This window comes from Acanthochromis polyacanthus, chromosome 6 (assembly GCF_021347895.1).
Source record: "Acanthochromis polyacanthus isolate Apoly-LR-REF ecotype Palm Island chromosome 6, KAUST_Apoly_ChrSc, whole genome shotgun sequence".
Classification (NCBI taxonomy): Eukaryota; Metazoa; Chordata; class Actinopteri; family Pomacentridae; genus Acanthochromis; species Acanthochromis polyacanthus.
The window spans coordinates 2,720,637-2,735,880 of NC_067118.1; the positions used below are offsets into that span (position 1 = coordinate 2,720,637).

At 34.5% G+C, this 15,244-nt stretch overlaps 1 protein-coding gene across 2 annotated transcripts; it reads left to right on the forward strand.

Moving 5' to 3' along the window:
- The first annotated feature begins 685 nt into the window (after positions 1 to 685).
- si:dkey-150i13.2 (mitochondrial carnitine/acylcarnitine carrier protein) lies at positions 686 to 13,664 on the forward strand. 2 transcript variants are annotated; one of them, XM_051949216.1, is made up of 9 exons: positions 686 to 994; positions 3,073 to 3,159; positions 6,259 to 6,386; positions 9,881 to 9,971; positions 10,952 to 11,069; positions 11,644 to 11,716; positions 11,799 to 11,908; positions 13,070 to 13,185; positions 13,267 to 13,664. In XM_051949216.1, the coding sequence occupies exons 1-9, from the start codon at positions 893 to 895 to the stop codon at positions 13,327 to 13,329; spliced, it is 888 nt and encodes a 295-aa protein (XP_051805176.1). In that variant the 5' UTR covers positions 686 to 892; the 3' UTR covers positions 13,330 to 13,664. The 2 variants fall into 2 exon arrangements, with proteins under 2 accessions (XP_051805176.1, XP_051805175.1); XM_051949215.1 differs by having other exon boundaries at positions 690 to 994; positions 13,064 to 13,185.
- Positions 13,665 to 15,244: the final 1,580 nt, after the last annotated feature.

Sequence of the window (15,244 nt, forward strand, 5' to 3'; positions counted from 1 at the left end):
ACAAATTATGAGGTTTTAAAAAAGTTAAAAATGTGGTTTAAAAATGCCAAAAAATGAATTTAAGGAAACAAAAAAGAATAAAAGCAAAAATAAATGAATAAATTTATGGGTTTATAAAAAATCAAGACATAAATAATGCAAAAAAACATTTTTGAAAAGATAAAAGATGAAAATTTATGACACAAAATGTCAAATGCATGCGTTAAACATAATGACATAAAACAAATAAAATGTACAAGTTCAAAGCTGAGATGATGATATCAAATATCAACCATTAAAGCTCAATGTTTCGATTTAAAAGTTCGAGTTCAAAGTCAAGATGATGATATTAAACATCGAATATAAAAGTTAAAGATTATAAATGAAAACATACAACGATGGCGTAAAAATTCATATTCATGCATGATTTAAATAATTTTATAAAGAAAATATTTAGTTATTTCTGCTTTATTTTGGCAGCTCGTTAAATTCACAGATGGTGTAACTTTATTATACATAATAAAACTTTATTCCACATAAAGATAATAAATCTTTACTATACAGTCTGTGGTTGAACCCATAGACTGAATAATATAGATTTAGAATAAATAAATATCATAAAACTTTGTTTAACATAAAGATAATGAATCTTTTTCTACTCTGTGGTTAGATCCTGTGTTTTCCTGTAGAACCGCCACAGGTCGCTGTTTGTGATCAGCTGTCTGGAGATGTGGTCAAAGTACAGACAGACAGAAAAGCAGTCAGACAGACACTCAGTCTAACGGACAGACTAACGGTTCCTCCTGGTCCTGTCACCGGACATCTGTCGCTGTCTCTGCCCCGGACTGAGCGCTGCTCCCCGGCGGCTGTAGCGGAGCGCTGCCGGCTCTGAGGCCGGTCATGAGGCAGCAGGATGGGCGAGAACATCCGAGTTTCTCCGCTGAAGAACTTCGTGGCTGGAGGGTTCGGAGGAGCGTGTCTGCTGCTGGCAGGACACCCGCTGGACACCATCAAGGTGACTCAAAACTTCAGCTTAGACAGCAAGGAAAGGTTCTGTGGAGGTTCTCTAGAGGTTCTGTGAGTCAAGAACATGGAGGAGCTGCAGGGATTATTGATAAATCAGCTTAGAAAGTCTCAGAGGTCAGGAAGCAGCAACAGGATCAGACAGGAGGAGAGCAGCAAGACACTGGAGGGTGTTAAAACCAGGTGATTTTAAAGAGACAAGTTTCATTTTATACCTTTATAGCGTCACAAAGTAAAACTCATGATTTAAAGAGTCAAAATGTTCCCTTCAGACGTCCAAATTATCAGATAAAAGTTCTAAAGCACAATTAAAAGTCACATTTATGATCAAAAATCAGGTTTCAAGGCTCAGAAGTCAGAATTAGAAGATAAAACGTCAAACTCGGGACATAATTTTAAGTTATAAGGTTAAAATCACAACATAGAATGTAGCAGAATGTGAAAATTATTAAATAAAATATAACAAATATTATATAAAATGTAAGAATTGTTAGAAAAATTAAACAATTAAAAGATAAAATGTAAGAATTATTAGATCAAATGTAACAAATGTAATATAGATGTAACAATTATTAGAAAAATCTAACAATTATGAGATAAAATGTAACAATTAGATCAAATGTAACAAATGTAACAATTATTATTAGATAAAAAGTAAAAATTTAAAAAAATGCAACAATTATGAGATAAAATGTGACAATTATTAAATAAAATGAAACAATTATTAGATAAATGTTACAATTATTATATAAATGTAATGATTATTTGAAAAATGCAACATTTATTTGCTAAATGTAACAAACATTAGATCAAATAGATTAATTATGAAGTGTAGTTACAATAAAAAGTCAAAATTACGACCTAAAATCAGGATTCACTGCTCAAAAGTCAGAATTAGAAAATAAAACATTAAACTTGGGACATAATTTCAAGTTTTAAAGTGAAACTCACAACATAGAATGTGACAATAATTGCATAAAATGTTACAATCATTAGATAAAATGTCCAAATTGTAAAATAAAAATACTAAATTAGAATAAAAAGTCAAAATTAAACTCAGATGTAGAAATTGGAGCGTCACACATCAACTGTGACCAAACAAAATTACTCTGAATAATAAGTAAAAATGTCCACATTGTTAAACACTATTGTAAATTAAAGAGGAAGTCTAAATTATGGGATGTAACATGAAATAATGGACTGAGCTCTCAGAATTATGACACTAAAAGTATAAAATTAGAAGATAAACATTAAAATTAAGGCAGAAAATCATCAGAATTTTAAGTTATAACATGAAAATCATGAGTTAAAATGTCCAAAACTGTAAATAAACAGATAAAACGTCAAACTTACAACCTAAATTGCAAGAATTGTTCACTTTAAAGTCAAAACTGTCAGATAAAACCTCAGAAACTGTGACAAAAACAGTCTAAATGAGTCGTCAAAATGTAAAAATGATCGCATAAAATGTCAGAAGAAGCCAAAAATATGAAGATAGTTCAATAAGAATATAAGTCAAAGTCTAAATGATAAGATTGAAAGTAAGATTTATGAATTAAAATGTAGAAGTTATGATATAGAATGAAATATATGGGAATAACATGTGAATTATGAGTTTAAAAGCAAAACAAAAATCACACTAAACGTCAAAATTTTGAGCTAATTGTCAGAATTATGACATTAAAGACTGAAATATGAATTGAAAGTCAGGATTATGGGTTAATATGTCAGAATTATGATATTAAAGGCTTCAAATATCAGTAAAAGAATCGAAAGTATGGCAAGAATAGTCAGAATTGTGAGCTCTAAAGTCTTAATTCTGAGTTAAAATTCATGTTTTACTAACTGCACTGATCCATACAGTTTTGTATCTGATCACCTTGAGCCTCAGTCAGAGTTAATAAATGACAGAGCGGGTCTTTGTTCAGCTGCAGATTGTGTTTTATCTCCTGGTGAACATATGATCTTCAGACCAACCGCTGGTCCGTTATCAGTGTGAGCAGCAGCAGCAGATTCACTCCTCCTCATTTATCAGCTCACTCTAATCTGTTTCCGTTCAAACCGTTTCAGGTGAGACTGCAGACGCAACCCAAAGCTGCTCAGTACGTTCTCTACACGGGAACCTACGACTGCCTTAGAAAGACCGTCTCCAAGGAGGTACACTCACAGAGAACCACAAAAAAATCACAAACAAATACACAGAAAGTCACACAAACCACACTGAAACTTACCGAAAGTCACAAACACATCACAGTAACTTGAATTGGCCTATTGTTAGTGTTTACAGTCGACTACAGCTGATGACTCCCCTGAGCCAATTTAAATAGAACCCTTTAGATCCACCAATAACCCCAAACCTACCATCAAGTATACACACATGGACACATACATGCACACATGTAAACAGGCACACACATTCATACACACACTGCACTACTGCACTAGGCTCTTTATTTATCTATTAAGAAACGGTCAACCACTACTTCGGAGCCAAAGCTCCTGTCTGTATTGCACTAAGTGATGGTCTCATTGCACATCTATTTATGTTGTATATTAGTAGTGCCTTTTTATACTTATATTGTCTTTCATGGAAGTGTTTTATATTGTCTTATGGCTGAAACCGGGACCAGAGTCCAATTTCGTATTGTTTGATGTGCAAATGTGGAATGATATGACAATAAAGTGAACCTTTGAACCTTGACCTTGACCTTGAAGCATGGTGGAAGCAGTATCATGCTTCTGGACTGATTTCATAACCTGGCAATAGCCAGATTAATAATTGTGTAGTACTTGATAGTACTCCACAATATCAATCTGGGACCGCTCCATGTAAATCCGTTCGGAGGAAAGAGGCACGGATTGGACAATGCAACAGTATGTCCCGCCTCTGACAGGTTTGTTTTTAGCCAATCGCGGGATCTTCACAAAGAGCGGAGCCAATTGGTAGATTAAACTCTTACCAAAACCCGTAGGTAAAAAAGCACAAACATCTTTACCATCCAGAAATGCGCAAAGCGCCTCTCGTTGTTCTTCCTTCAAAGAAGTGATAGGAGATTCAGCTAAAACTGACTTAATAGCAGCATCTACATGATCGTTGTCCTCCTGCCATGTTTGTTTTGATCTATTGGCCCTTGGTGTCGTCTTCACACCCGAATATCCCGCCTCACACACGAATACTGCTGCGTGATTGGCCCTTGCCAGCTTGGTTCTGTACGAACAGTGAATGCGGGAGCGGAGCAAGATGCTTTCTTGAGAGATTTGTGAACTCACAAATATCGCAAGAAATCAACTTGCTGGCAAGGTTACTGATTTCAGACTGTATGTTGAACTGCTTCTAGACTGTTTAAGGAGTAGTTTCAGACTGTTTCTGGGACTGATTTACTATTGGCTTTCATGGCCAGTTAAGGACTGGTTTCATTTTGGGCAGTTTTCTGACTTTTTTAGGAGTAGTTTAGGTTGGTATAGGTTTCAATGGTGCACTTGTTTTAGACTTTTTAAGGACTGGTTTCAGACTGTATTCTGGCTGATTCTGAACACTTTTTGGACTGGTTTGGGTTTCATTTTGGTCTTGGTTTTAGACTTTGGAAGACTGGTTTCAGACTGTCTTTTTTTTTTTTTTACCGCAAGAACACCAAACCTACCACCAAGCATGGAGGTGGCAGTATCATGCTCTGGGACTTTCTAGAAATGCTTTTGGACTGGTTTCAGAGTGTATCTTGCACTGGTTCTGGACTCTCTTGGGACTGGTCTAGGACTGGTTTAGGACTGTTTCAGACTGTATTGGCCTTCTTCCAGAGTAGTTTAGGTTTGGTTTTGGTTCCGATTTTGTACTGATTTTAGACTTTTTCTAGGACTGGTTTAGGACTGTTTGGGGTTGGTCTTTTTTTAACCCCAAGAACACCAAACCTACCATCAAGCATGGAGGTGGCAGTATTATGCTCTGTGGAACTGGAGCTTTCCACAAAGTAAATGGAATAATGAAGAAGGAGGATCACCTCCACATTCTTCAGGAAAACCTGAAACCATCAGCAGAAGGTTGATCTTGGACACAGTTGGATGTTTCAACCAGACAATGAGCCCAACCATGTCACGAACTGGTGTGTGAACCCAAGCAGCAGGCACAGACAGGTGGTTGAAATTAAATATGATTTAATGACAATAAAAATATATGTGAACAAAAAACTCATAGTAAAGGAAGCCGGAGGGAAATAATGGGGAGCAGAAAAATAGACTAAACTAAACTAAACTGATGGCGGACCCGAAGGCCGAGTTAAATTAAACATAGAACAAAACTAAATTACGGGGGTAGGGAGACTCACAGAATGTCCAGGGTTTGAAAGGCGGAAGCGGGCAGAACGGATGGAGCCGATGGAGAGAATGTGGCGAGGGTAGGGAAACGGGCAAATAGTCCAAAGGGGAGACAGAGTCCAGGAAGCAGCGTGCAGGAGATGATGAACGGAGTGCAGGGTAAGCGGAGAGTGACGAGTGGGATGGAGGATGAAGTAATGAACCGGCACTGGAGCTGTTGGCGGATCCAGGCTTTATACTGCGTTGATTGGTCATTTGTGCCGGCTGTGTTGCTCCACACAGCCGTACGTCATTCGGCTGATGAGCCGGCTCGTTGGAGCAAGAGGGGCGTGACAAAACATACATTAGACGTGGTAAAGAAATGGTTCCATCAGGCTGGAATGAAGGTTCTAGACTGGTCTCCCCAAAGTCCTGACTTCAACCCATCAAGAACCTGTGGACTGATGAAGAAACAAGTCTGAGTCAGAAAGACAACAAGTTTAGTTAAACTGAACTAATTCTGGTGCCGTTCAACTAAACTTGTTGTCTTTCTGTCTCAGACTTGAGTCAGTTAAATTGACAGTATGATGATACTGCCACCTCCATGTTTGACAGTAGGTACAGTGTCCAGAGGAGTCAAAGATGAACCAGAAGATTGAAACCAGAAGAGCCAAACTGAGGTAGAAATGGACAAATTTCACCAAATATTAACATTTGTGTTTGTACATTTATCATCTAGCAGATTTTGTCGTATTTCCAGAAGATCTTTAATAAATCTACCAAAGGATCAAAATTCATGATTTTTTCTTGCGACAAAGATTCATGTTTCATTCTGGAGTTCTAGCAGTCATTGGAAAATAAAGACATGGACTTTATTAGTTCATGACTTCAGATATAAATTAAATGAGACATAAAATAAAAGTCTTCTTGTCCGTCTCTAACGGTGGATGATGTCTTTCATGGTTCCAGGGTATCTTGGGGCTCTATAAGGGCATGGGGGCTCCTCTGGCCGGCGTCGCTCCGATGATGGCCATCAGCTTCTTCGGCTTTGGTTTGGGGAAACAACTTCAGCAGACGGATCCTGGAAAACCTCTAACGTTAGTAGTACTCAGCTCTTATTTTACTAATGCATCCCTCAGCTCTAAGTGTGGACGGACCAAAAATTCAGTCTGATTCCACCGACATGAACACAAAAGCTCTGAGTGAAAAAACTGTGAAATTGTGGCTCACAAAGTCCAAATTGTGGGACAAAAGTCCAACTCTAGAGACAAACAGTCCAACTTCTGTTTATAATCCAAATAATCAGATATAAGACATCCATAATCTGCGTTAAAATGTAATTTGTGAGATTGAAGGTACAAATTATGTCACAAAAGTCCCGATTATGGCTTCAAAGTCCAACTTAAGACTTCAAAAATCCAAATTCTACCAGAAAATGTCCAAACTATGAGTTACTAAATTCAGATTATAGAATAAAAACTAAAAATCATGAGATTAAAAAGTCCAAATATTGGCATAAAGGTTCGAATTATGTCATGATAAGTCTTCATTGCAGGTTAAACATATCAAATTTTAACATAAAAGTCCAAATTATTGAATAAAAATTCAGCCTGTAAGATAAAAAAAGTCAAATTTCTGAATTGAAAAGTTCAAATTATGAATTAAATATTAAAATAAATAAATAAATAAAAAATCCATATTATGACAGAAAATGTCCAAATTGTCCAAATTGTGAGGTGAGCAGTCCAAGTTATGAGATAAAAAGTCCAAATGACAGCATAATAAGTCTAAGTTATGATTTAAAAATACCAAATATGGACCTAAGATCCCAAATTATGGCATACAATTTCAATTTAGGATGTTAAAAAAAAGTCAAATTTGTAATTAAAAATTAAAATTATGAGAGAAAAGTGCATATGACAGAAAATGTCCACATTGTGGATTAAGAAGTCCCAGTTATGAGTTAAAATCCCAAATTATGGCATAATAAGTCCAAATTATAGGTTAAAAAGTGAAAATATTGACATAAAAGTCCAAATTATGGCATAAACCTTAAACTTATGAGACAAAAATTCTAATTCCTGAATTTAAAAGTTCAAATCATGAGTTGAAAATCCCCAATTGTAAGTGAAAAGTCCATATTATGACAGAAAATGTACGAATTGTGAGTGAAAAAAAACAGTTATGAGTTTAAAAATTCAATTTTTGGCATAGCAGGTGTAAATTATAGGTTAAAAATACCAAATATTGACCTAAAAGTACAAATTATGGCATAAATCTTATCTTTTGAGACAAAAAACCCCCCCCAAATTATGAGTTCATAGTCCCAGTTATGACATAAAAACATCAGAATTATGAACTAGGAAATGAAAAGTTCAAATTATGACGACAGTTGTGCAAAACTGTCTAAATTATGAGCTGAGAAGTTTAAAACTTGAGTTAAGTAGTCCAATTTATGGCATGATGAGTCTAAATTATTGGTTAAAAATACCATATATTGACCTAAAAGTCCAACTTATGCCATAAAAATACGACTCAGGAAATAAATGATGATGTATGAGGCCAGTTTATGAAGTTTATTTATTTTTTTTGCACTTTTAGTAATTTGAAGCAGATTTTCCACACTAGCTGATCCCACGGTTGTAACCTGATTCTAACCTGAGACGTCCTTAAATCTCCTCCAGGAGGAATTAGTCAAAGACAGCAGCTAGTGTTGTTGTTGTTGTAATACCTGGAAAACTGTCCTCTAAATATAACCGAGCTGCCATTGGTGAGTCTGGACCACTTCCCCCTCGGCCTCGGCTCAGATTACTGCTTCACTGTACATCTACTGTTCATGAGCAGAATATTTACAGAACGATCTTCAGCTGCTCTGGAAACCAAACTGGAACCAGCGGCAGCCTCTACTGAGCTGGAAATTATACAGAAAGAGTCCAAGTTATCACCGAAAATATGAAATAAGAGGTCCAAAGGATGTTAAGTCATAGTTACAACATCCAAATTATCACATGAAAAGCCCAAATTATAACATGAAAAGCCCAAATTATCACATGAAAAGTCCAAATTATCACATGAAAAGCCCAAATTATAACATGAAAAGTCCAAATTATCACATGAAAAGCCCAAATTATAACATGAAAAGTCCAAATTATCACATGAAAAGTCCAAATTATAACATACAAGTTTGTGTGTTAAAAACTTATGAGTTGGAATGTTTAAAATATGAGTTATGATGTTAACAATGGGACATAAAAGTCTAAATCATGAGGTAATACAACAAAATTGAGACATAAAAAGCCAAATAATGAGATTACAAATCCAAATTATGAGTTCAAAAGTTCATATTATGCGTTTAAGATTTCAAAACTCTGACACAAAAGTCTAAACTGTGAGGTAAACAGTTCAAACTTCTGATATAAAACATCAAATTATTAGTTAAAAGGTTTAAATTATGACAAAATACGACCAAATTTTGATGTCTGAAAAGTCCAGATGATGAGATTAAAAGTTCAAATTTTAACTTAAAATCTAAATTATGAGTTAAAAGGTCTGTATTATGAGTTATAAAGTTGAGATTATGACATAAAATTCTAAATTATGACTTAAATAGTTCAAATTATGAATTACAAAGTCTGAATTTTGAGTTGAAAAGTTTAAATTATGGGCTACAAAGTTCAGATTATGGTGTAAAAGTCTAAATTATAACAAAAAGTTTGAATTATGATGTAAAAATTTTAATTATAAATTAAAAAGTTTGGATTATTGTGTAAAAATCTAAATTATGAGTTAAAAAGTCAAATAATGAACTACAAAAGTGTAATTTATAGAATAAAAAGTAAAAATTAAAAGACAAAAAGTCCAAAATCTGACAGAAAAGTATAATTTATGACTCGAAAAGTTCCAATTACAATATAAAATGTCCAAATATGAGTTAATATGAACAAATTATGACATTAAAGTCCAAATTATGAGTTAAAAGGTCCAAATTTTAGAATGAGAAGCAAGAGAAAAATTTCAAATTATGAGTAACAAAAAATTCAAACAGTTCAAAATCTGAATTACAAAGTCTTTAAAAATAACATAAAAAGTCCAAATTCTTACATAAAAGTCTAATTTAGTAGCTAAAATGTTCAGATAATTAATTTAAAATTCTGAATTCATTTAAAAGTCACAATAATGAGTGAAAAAGTCCAACTTTGATTTAAAAGATTAATTGAAGCTTTAAAAGTTAAATGACCATAAAAAGTCCAAGTTATGAGTGAGAAACATCACATGAATAATGTATGAATTTACCTGTTGACTGTTAAAACTGCAGATAATGTCCACATCAAAACTCTGCACATTTGTTCTTTTACAAAGTGTGACTACAACGTGACATTTTTACTGTATTTCAATCAGATTAAAAAATATGATTATTTTGCTGACTTGTGCCATTATTGTCTTTGTTCTTACATTTTTGGACAGTAATCACTGTTTTTATGTTCTTTTTTACATTTCAGTATTTCCATTACTGTAAATGCTGTGATCTGTATTTTTGCAAACGGTGATATTTGTTCAGAAAATGTCACATTTTTCCTATATTTAACTCCAGACACACTCAGATCTTCCTGTCTGGATGTCTGGCCGGAGTTTTCACCACCGTCATCGTGGCTCCGGGAGAAAGAATCAAATGTTTACTGCAGGTAAGAAGAAAATCAGCATCATGTTAGTAACTTTTAATATGGATTCATCTGTGGGGTAGTTTCCACAATAAATCCATTTTCCTGATTGATTTGCAGAAAATAATGATAAACGCACATTACAGTCAACTTAAAAATCTTCAGAAATTCAACACTAAGAACTGTTTAATGATCTAAAGTCAGCATGTGCTGTTTCATTCAAACTCAGATATTACTGGTACGGTTAGTTAGCTGGTGACCCATCAGGTCTGAACATACAGATATCAGGAAACATTATCAGCATCTGCAGAATCACTTCTATCTGAAAGCTGATTCTCAAACCTCAGGCAGCTGCTCGTCTTACTTCAATCTGCCAGTTTAAAATACAGACTGCCACAAATTAAAGCATCGGACGAACCGAAAGGTCTTCGAATGTCTGTTAGAAGACGTCTCCAAGAAGTGTAGATGCAGTGTTGAGGTGTGTAGATGCAGTGTTGAGGTGTGTAGATGCAGTGTTGAGGTGTGTGTAGATGCAGTGTTGAGGTGTGTAGATGCAGTGTTGAGGTGTGTAGATGCAGTGTTGAGGTATGTAGATGCAGTGTTGAGGTGTGTAGATGCAGTGTTGAGGTGTGTAGATGCAGTGTTGAGGTGTGTATAGATGCAGTGTTGAGGTGTGTAGATGCAGTGTTGAGGTGTGTGTAGATGCAGTGTTGAGGTGTGTGTAGATGCAGTGTTGAGGTGTGTGTAGATGCAGTGTTGAGGTGTATAGATGCAGTGTTGAGGTGTGTAGATGCAGTGTTGAGGTGTGTATAGATGCAGTGTTGAGGTGTGTAGATGCAGTGTTGAGGTGTGTGTAGATGCAGTGTTGAGGTGTGTAGATGCAGTGTTGAGGTGTGTGTAGATGCAGTGTTGTGTATAGATGCAGTGTTGAGGTGTGTGTAGATGCAGTGTTGTGCTTTCCTTGTGTTGCAGTGTGTAGATGATGTTGTGTTGTGTGTTTTCAGGTCCAGTCCAGCAGTGGAGGCTCCAGATATTCTGGTCCACTGGATTGTGCAGTCAGACTGTATAAAGAACAAGGAATCCGCAGTGTGTATAAAGGAACAGTCCTGACCCTGATCAGAGGTATTGATTATAGATTATAGATCTATATGTAAAAGTGTGTATAAAGGAACAGTCCTGACCCTGATCAGAGGTATAGATTATAGATTATAGATCTATATGTAAAAGTGTGTATAAAGGAACAGTCCTGACCCTGATCAGAGGTATTGATTATAGATCTATATGTAAGTCTTTAATCTTTAAGATCTTTCTTAATCTTTCTTTCGAAAAACATTTTTTAAATAATATTTCTTGCTGATTTAAATTCAATAAAAACTGTATAATTTTCGAGTCAAATCATTATCTGTGAAATAGTCATATTTTAGCTGTAAATCTGTGTATTTTTGTCACATTTTGTAAAAACAACAAATGTTTTCGAATATGAAAAAGATGCAGGTGATAAATGCGGGCATTATTTACAGTTTTGGGCTGTTTTTTAGGGTAAATGTGTAAATTTAATTATTTTTTTCTGTGCTTTTACTTTGAACATCTATAAAACCATTTTCCAGTGCAGCCAACTGAACATGAACTGAGTTTACTGTTGTTGAATCCAAAGGTTGGATCAAATGTAATCCTGGTGTCTTTTTTTTTCTCTCAGATGTGCCTTCTAGTGGGCTTTACTTCCTCACCTACGAATACCTCAAACACTTCCTGACTCCTGAGGGCCAGAGGTCAGCCTCCATAGCAACGGTACACACTGTAATGAAAGCGTTTCCAGATCTTTTGAACCTGAACTCTGGTTTTCTGTTCCAGCGTCTCTCAGCTTAGCACTCCCAAAATCCTGCTGGCCGGAGGCATCGCAGGAATCTTGAACTGGACAATCGCTCTGCCGCCGGACGTCCTCAAGTCTAACTTCCAGACAGGTGAGAATTTAAATCAGGAAAAACTCATTTGAATTATGGTAAAAACTGCAACCAGATCAGTTTTTCTAGTCAAGAAACAGGTACTGGTCGCCCAAAATGACATCAAAATCATCCAAAGTATCTGGAACTTAACCTAAATGTCTTAAAACTTGTCAGAAATGAAACAACTCATCTAAAACTTTTCAGAATGACTCATAATTTTTCCGGAATTACTAATAATGGTCCAAGTTTGTCCAGAATGAATGAAAACATGACTAAATGATGTGTCCAAAGTGCTTTGAAACTTCACCAAAATGACAACTTTGCCAAAAAAAAAAGACTCAAAATTTGACCTAAATGACAAAATCCTGTCTGAGGTTCTTTAGAATCTGTCCTGGAAGAGTTAAAAATGAACCTTGTGTAGTCATGTGTCTATCTGCTGGATTGATGAAGTTCTGAGGCTCAGAAATGATGTAAAAAGTCATTAAAAAAGTGATAAATCTGTACCCACCTCTATGGACTTCAAGGACCTGGAATGTTCTAAGTGAGACTAAACTTAAAGACTGGAAGCAGGAAAGGAGAACGTCCCCTGGAGAAAGTTCTAGAGTAGACCTACCAACAACTGGATAGATCACTGATTAATATCTGCTATCTTGAGTCTTTTGGGATCATTTTTTAACACATTTCAAACAAGTTTGCGTCAACTTGGTGAAGTTTGAAGTAACTTTGGAAACTCTTTGAAACATTTTGGGTGAGATTTTAGGTGTTTTGAACAAATTCTGAGATGTTTTGGAGAAGTTTTGAGTCATTTTGGGAAGAATTTGATGTAATTTGGACAATTTTTGAGTAGCTTTGAACCAAAACCAAAAGTCCTTTTTAGAGTACCAGTGATTGTTTCTATGAATCTGGACCCACCTCTATGGACTTCAACGACCTGGAATGTTCTAATTGAGAGTAGAAAGATCTCGAACTTTAGAAAGTTCTAGAGTAGACCTACCGACAACTGGACAGTTCCAGTTGTCAGTAGGTCTACTCTAGAACTTTCTCCAGGGGACATTCTTCTTTCTTGACATTCTCCTTTCTTGAACCTCTCCTCTATGGCCTTCAGGGACCTGGAACTCTGAAGTTATTCTCAGTATGAGGGTAAAGAACTAACTACTTCCTGTTTGCGTTCAGCTGCAGACGGGAAGTATCGAGGTTTGGTCGACGTCCTCAGAACGCTGCTCAGAGAAGAAGGACCTAAAGCTCTCTACAAAGGATTCAACGCCGTGTTTCTTCGAGCGTTTCCTGCCAACGCGGTGAGAAATAAACCTGAAACATGAACATCATCTCATATTTCGTGCTTGTACATTAAAACGTGGTTCTTTTGTGTCCTTCAGGCCTGTTTTCTGGGCTTTGAGGTGGCGCTGAAGGGTCTGAACGTCATCGCTCCCGGCTGGTGAAATCATCCAGTGGATTCTTAAGTGTACTTTTCATTTTTAATCCTTCCTAATCCAGACGGAAACGCACATTTATGAATGTATGACTTGAAATTTTCACTATTTTTTCTCCCTATGTGTTTGTCGGTGCAGCAGAAACAGGAAGTCGTGTTTTTTTTCTCACTTTTTAAGCTTTATGTGATTAAAATCAGGAATTTAGCTTCATTTATGAGAACTTTTCTGTAAATCTACCAGCAGCTCTGCCAGTAAATGTGGAGTTTATTCATTCAGGGGTGAATAGTTGTGTTTGATTTTATAAACTCTGTCAATAAAGTTTCAATAAAGTGTTTTTAATTTTATATGTCAGTGTCCAGCTTAGTCCTTTTTAGAACGAGGAAAACGTGTCAAATACCCGTTAAACACCTTCATTTCCATGATTTTCTTTCAAATGATGGCAAATATCTGTAAAATAAGGATTTTTTTCTGAATTAAATACAGAAAAAAAGTAATTTTGTTGATTACTATCTGTAAATTTTTTTGGAGTGCTCATTATGCTTTTGCCATTTGTTTTCAATTATCATGTAAATTATTACAGTTTTATGTGATTTTTATTGGATGTTATGTGTAATTTAACAAAACATGGATAGTTAGTAAAATATCAACTCTGAAGACTTTCTAAAAACACCAGATATCTGTCACATAATTACATTAAAAAATGTAAAAATTGCAGTAAAAATCTGCAGTTTTAAAGTCTCATGTTAGAACAGATTGCTTCTTAAAAATGCAGATTTTTACATTATTTGTAGTTTTTATGCATTAAATATCACATTAGTATTTTGTCAATGAATTTATAAATTATCAACAAACTGCAATGAAGGACTCAGGTTATTTTCCAGGACTTCAGCCAAACTTAATAATTGAGAAGAACTCTTGTCAGTGTTCAGCTCAGTTTCACCTCCTAGTGGAGAATCAGCGGCTCACAGCCTGAATTAAGGCAAATATAATAAAATAATAAAAATAAAATCACCGTAAAGACAAGCTGTCCTGTTAAACTGAAGCTGAAATAAATCTATGAACAGAATAACATAAATATATTTGCATCATTCTGTGTGCAGCAGACACTTAACTGGTCTGCATTCTAAATATCTGTTATTTTTAAATAAAACAAATGAAACGAATGAAACGGTTTTAATAACATCAAATTCATTATGACAGCAAGGTGACAAAGAGGTTAAAAAGGAAATAATAATAAAAAATAATAACAATAATAATAGTCATTATTATTATTATTATTTATAATAACATAGTTTATATTTTTATTTGTAATTTATGTTATTTGTAAATTACAAATATATATTTTGTATTTTTATTTATAATTGCAATACGAACAATAATAATAATAATTAGTAGTGGTAGTTTTATTATAACTATTTAAAATACTGAATAATATTTTAGTGGATCATAATCAACATTATTATTATTATTATTAGTAGTAGTAGTAGTAGTAGTAGTAGTAGTCGTAGTAGTAGTAGTAGTAGTAGTAATAGCATCATAATTGTCATTACTATTATTATAAGAAAATACATTTTCTGAAAGGAAATGCATAGAGAAAATGTAATATTTATCTCCAAACTAAGATCAACTAGTCCTCCTTTGTTTTTGTTTTTTTTACCCATAAAATGCAAAAATGTTTTTATGCAAATAGAATTTTTTTTGGTGTAACTGACAAAAATATTTATTGTTATTCATGATCCACTTAGCAAAAAAAAAAAATCGATATTTTATTTGTTAACATTTTAATTTTGTTTGATTTTTTTCTTTACTTAATCATAAACACAATATTAGTTTAAATTTTAATAGATTCATTAAATTATCTATTTAAAAAATACCTTTTGCTTGTAAAACGGAGTCTTTAAAAAATAATCTTTATGTTTCATTT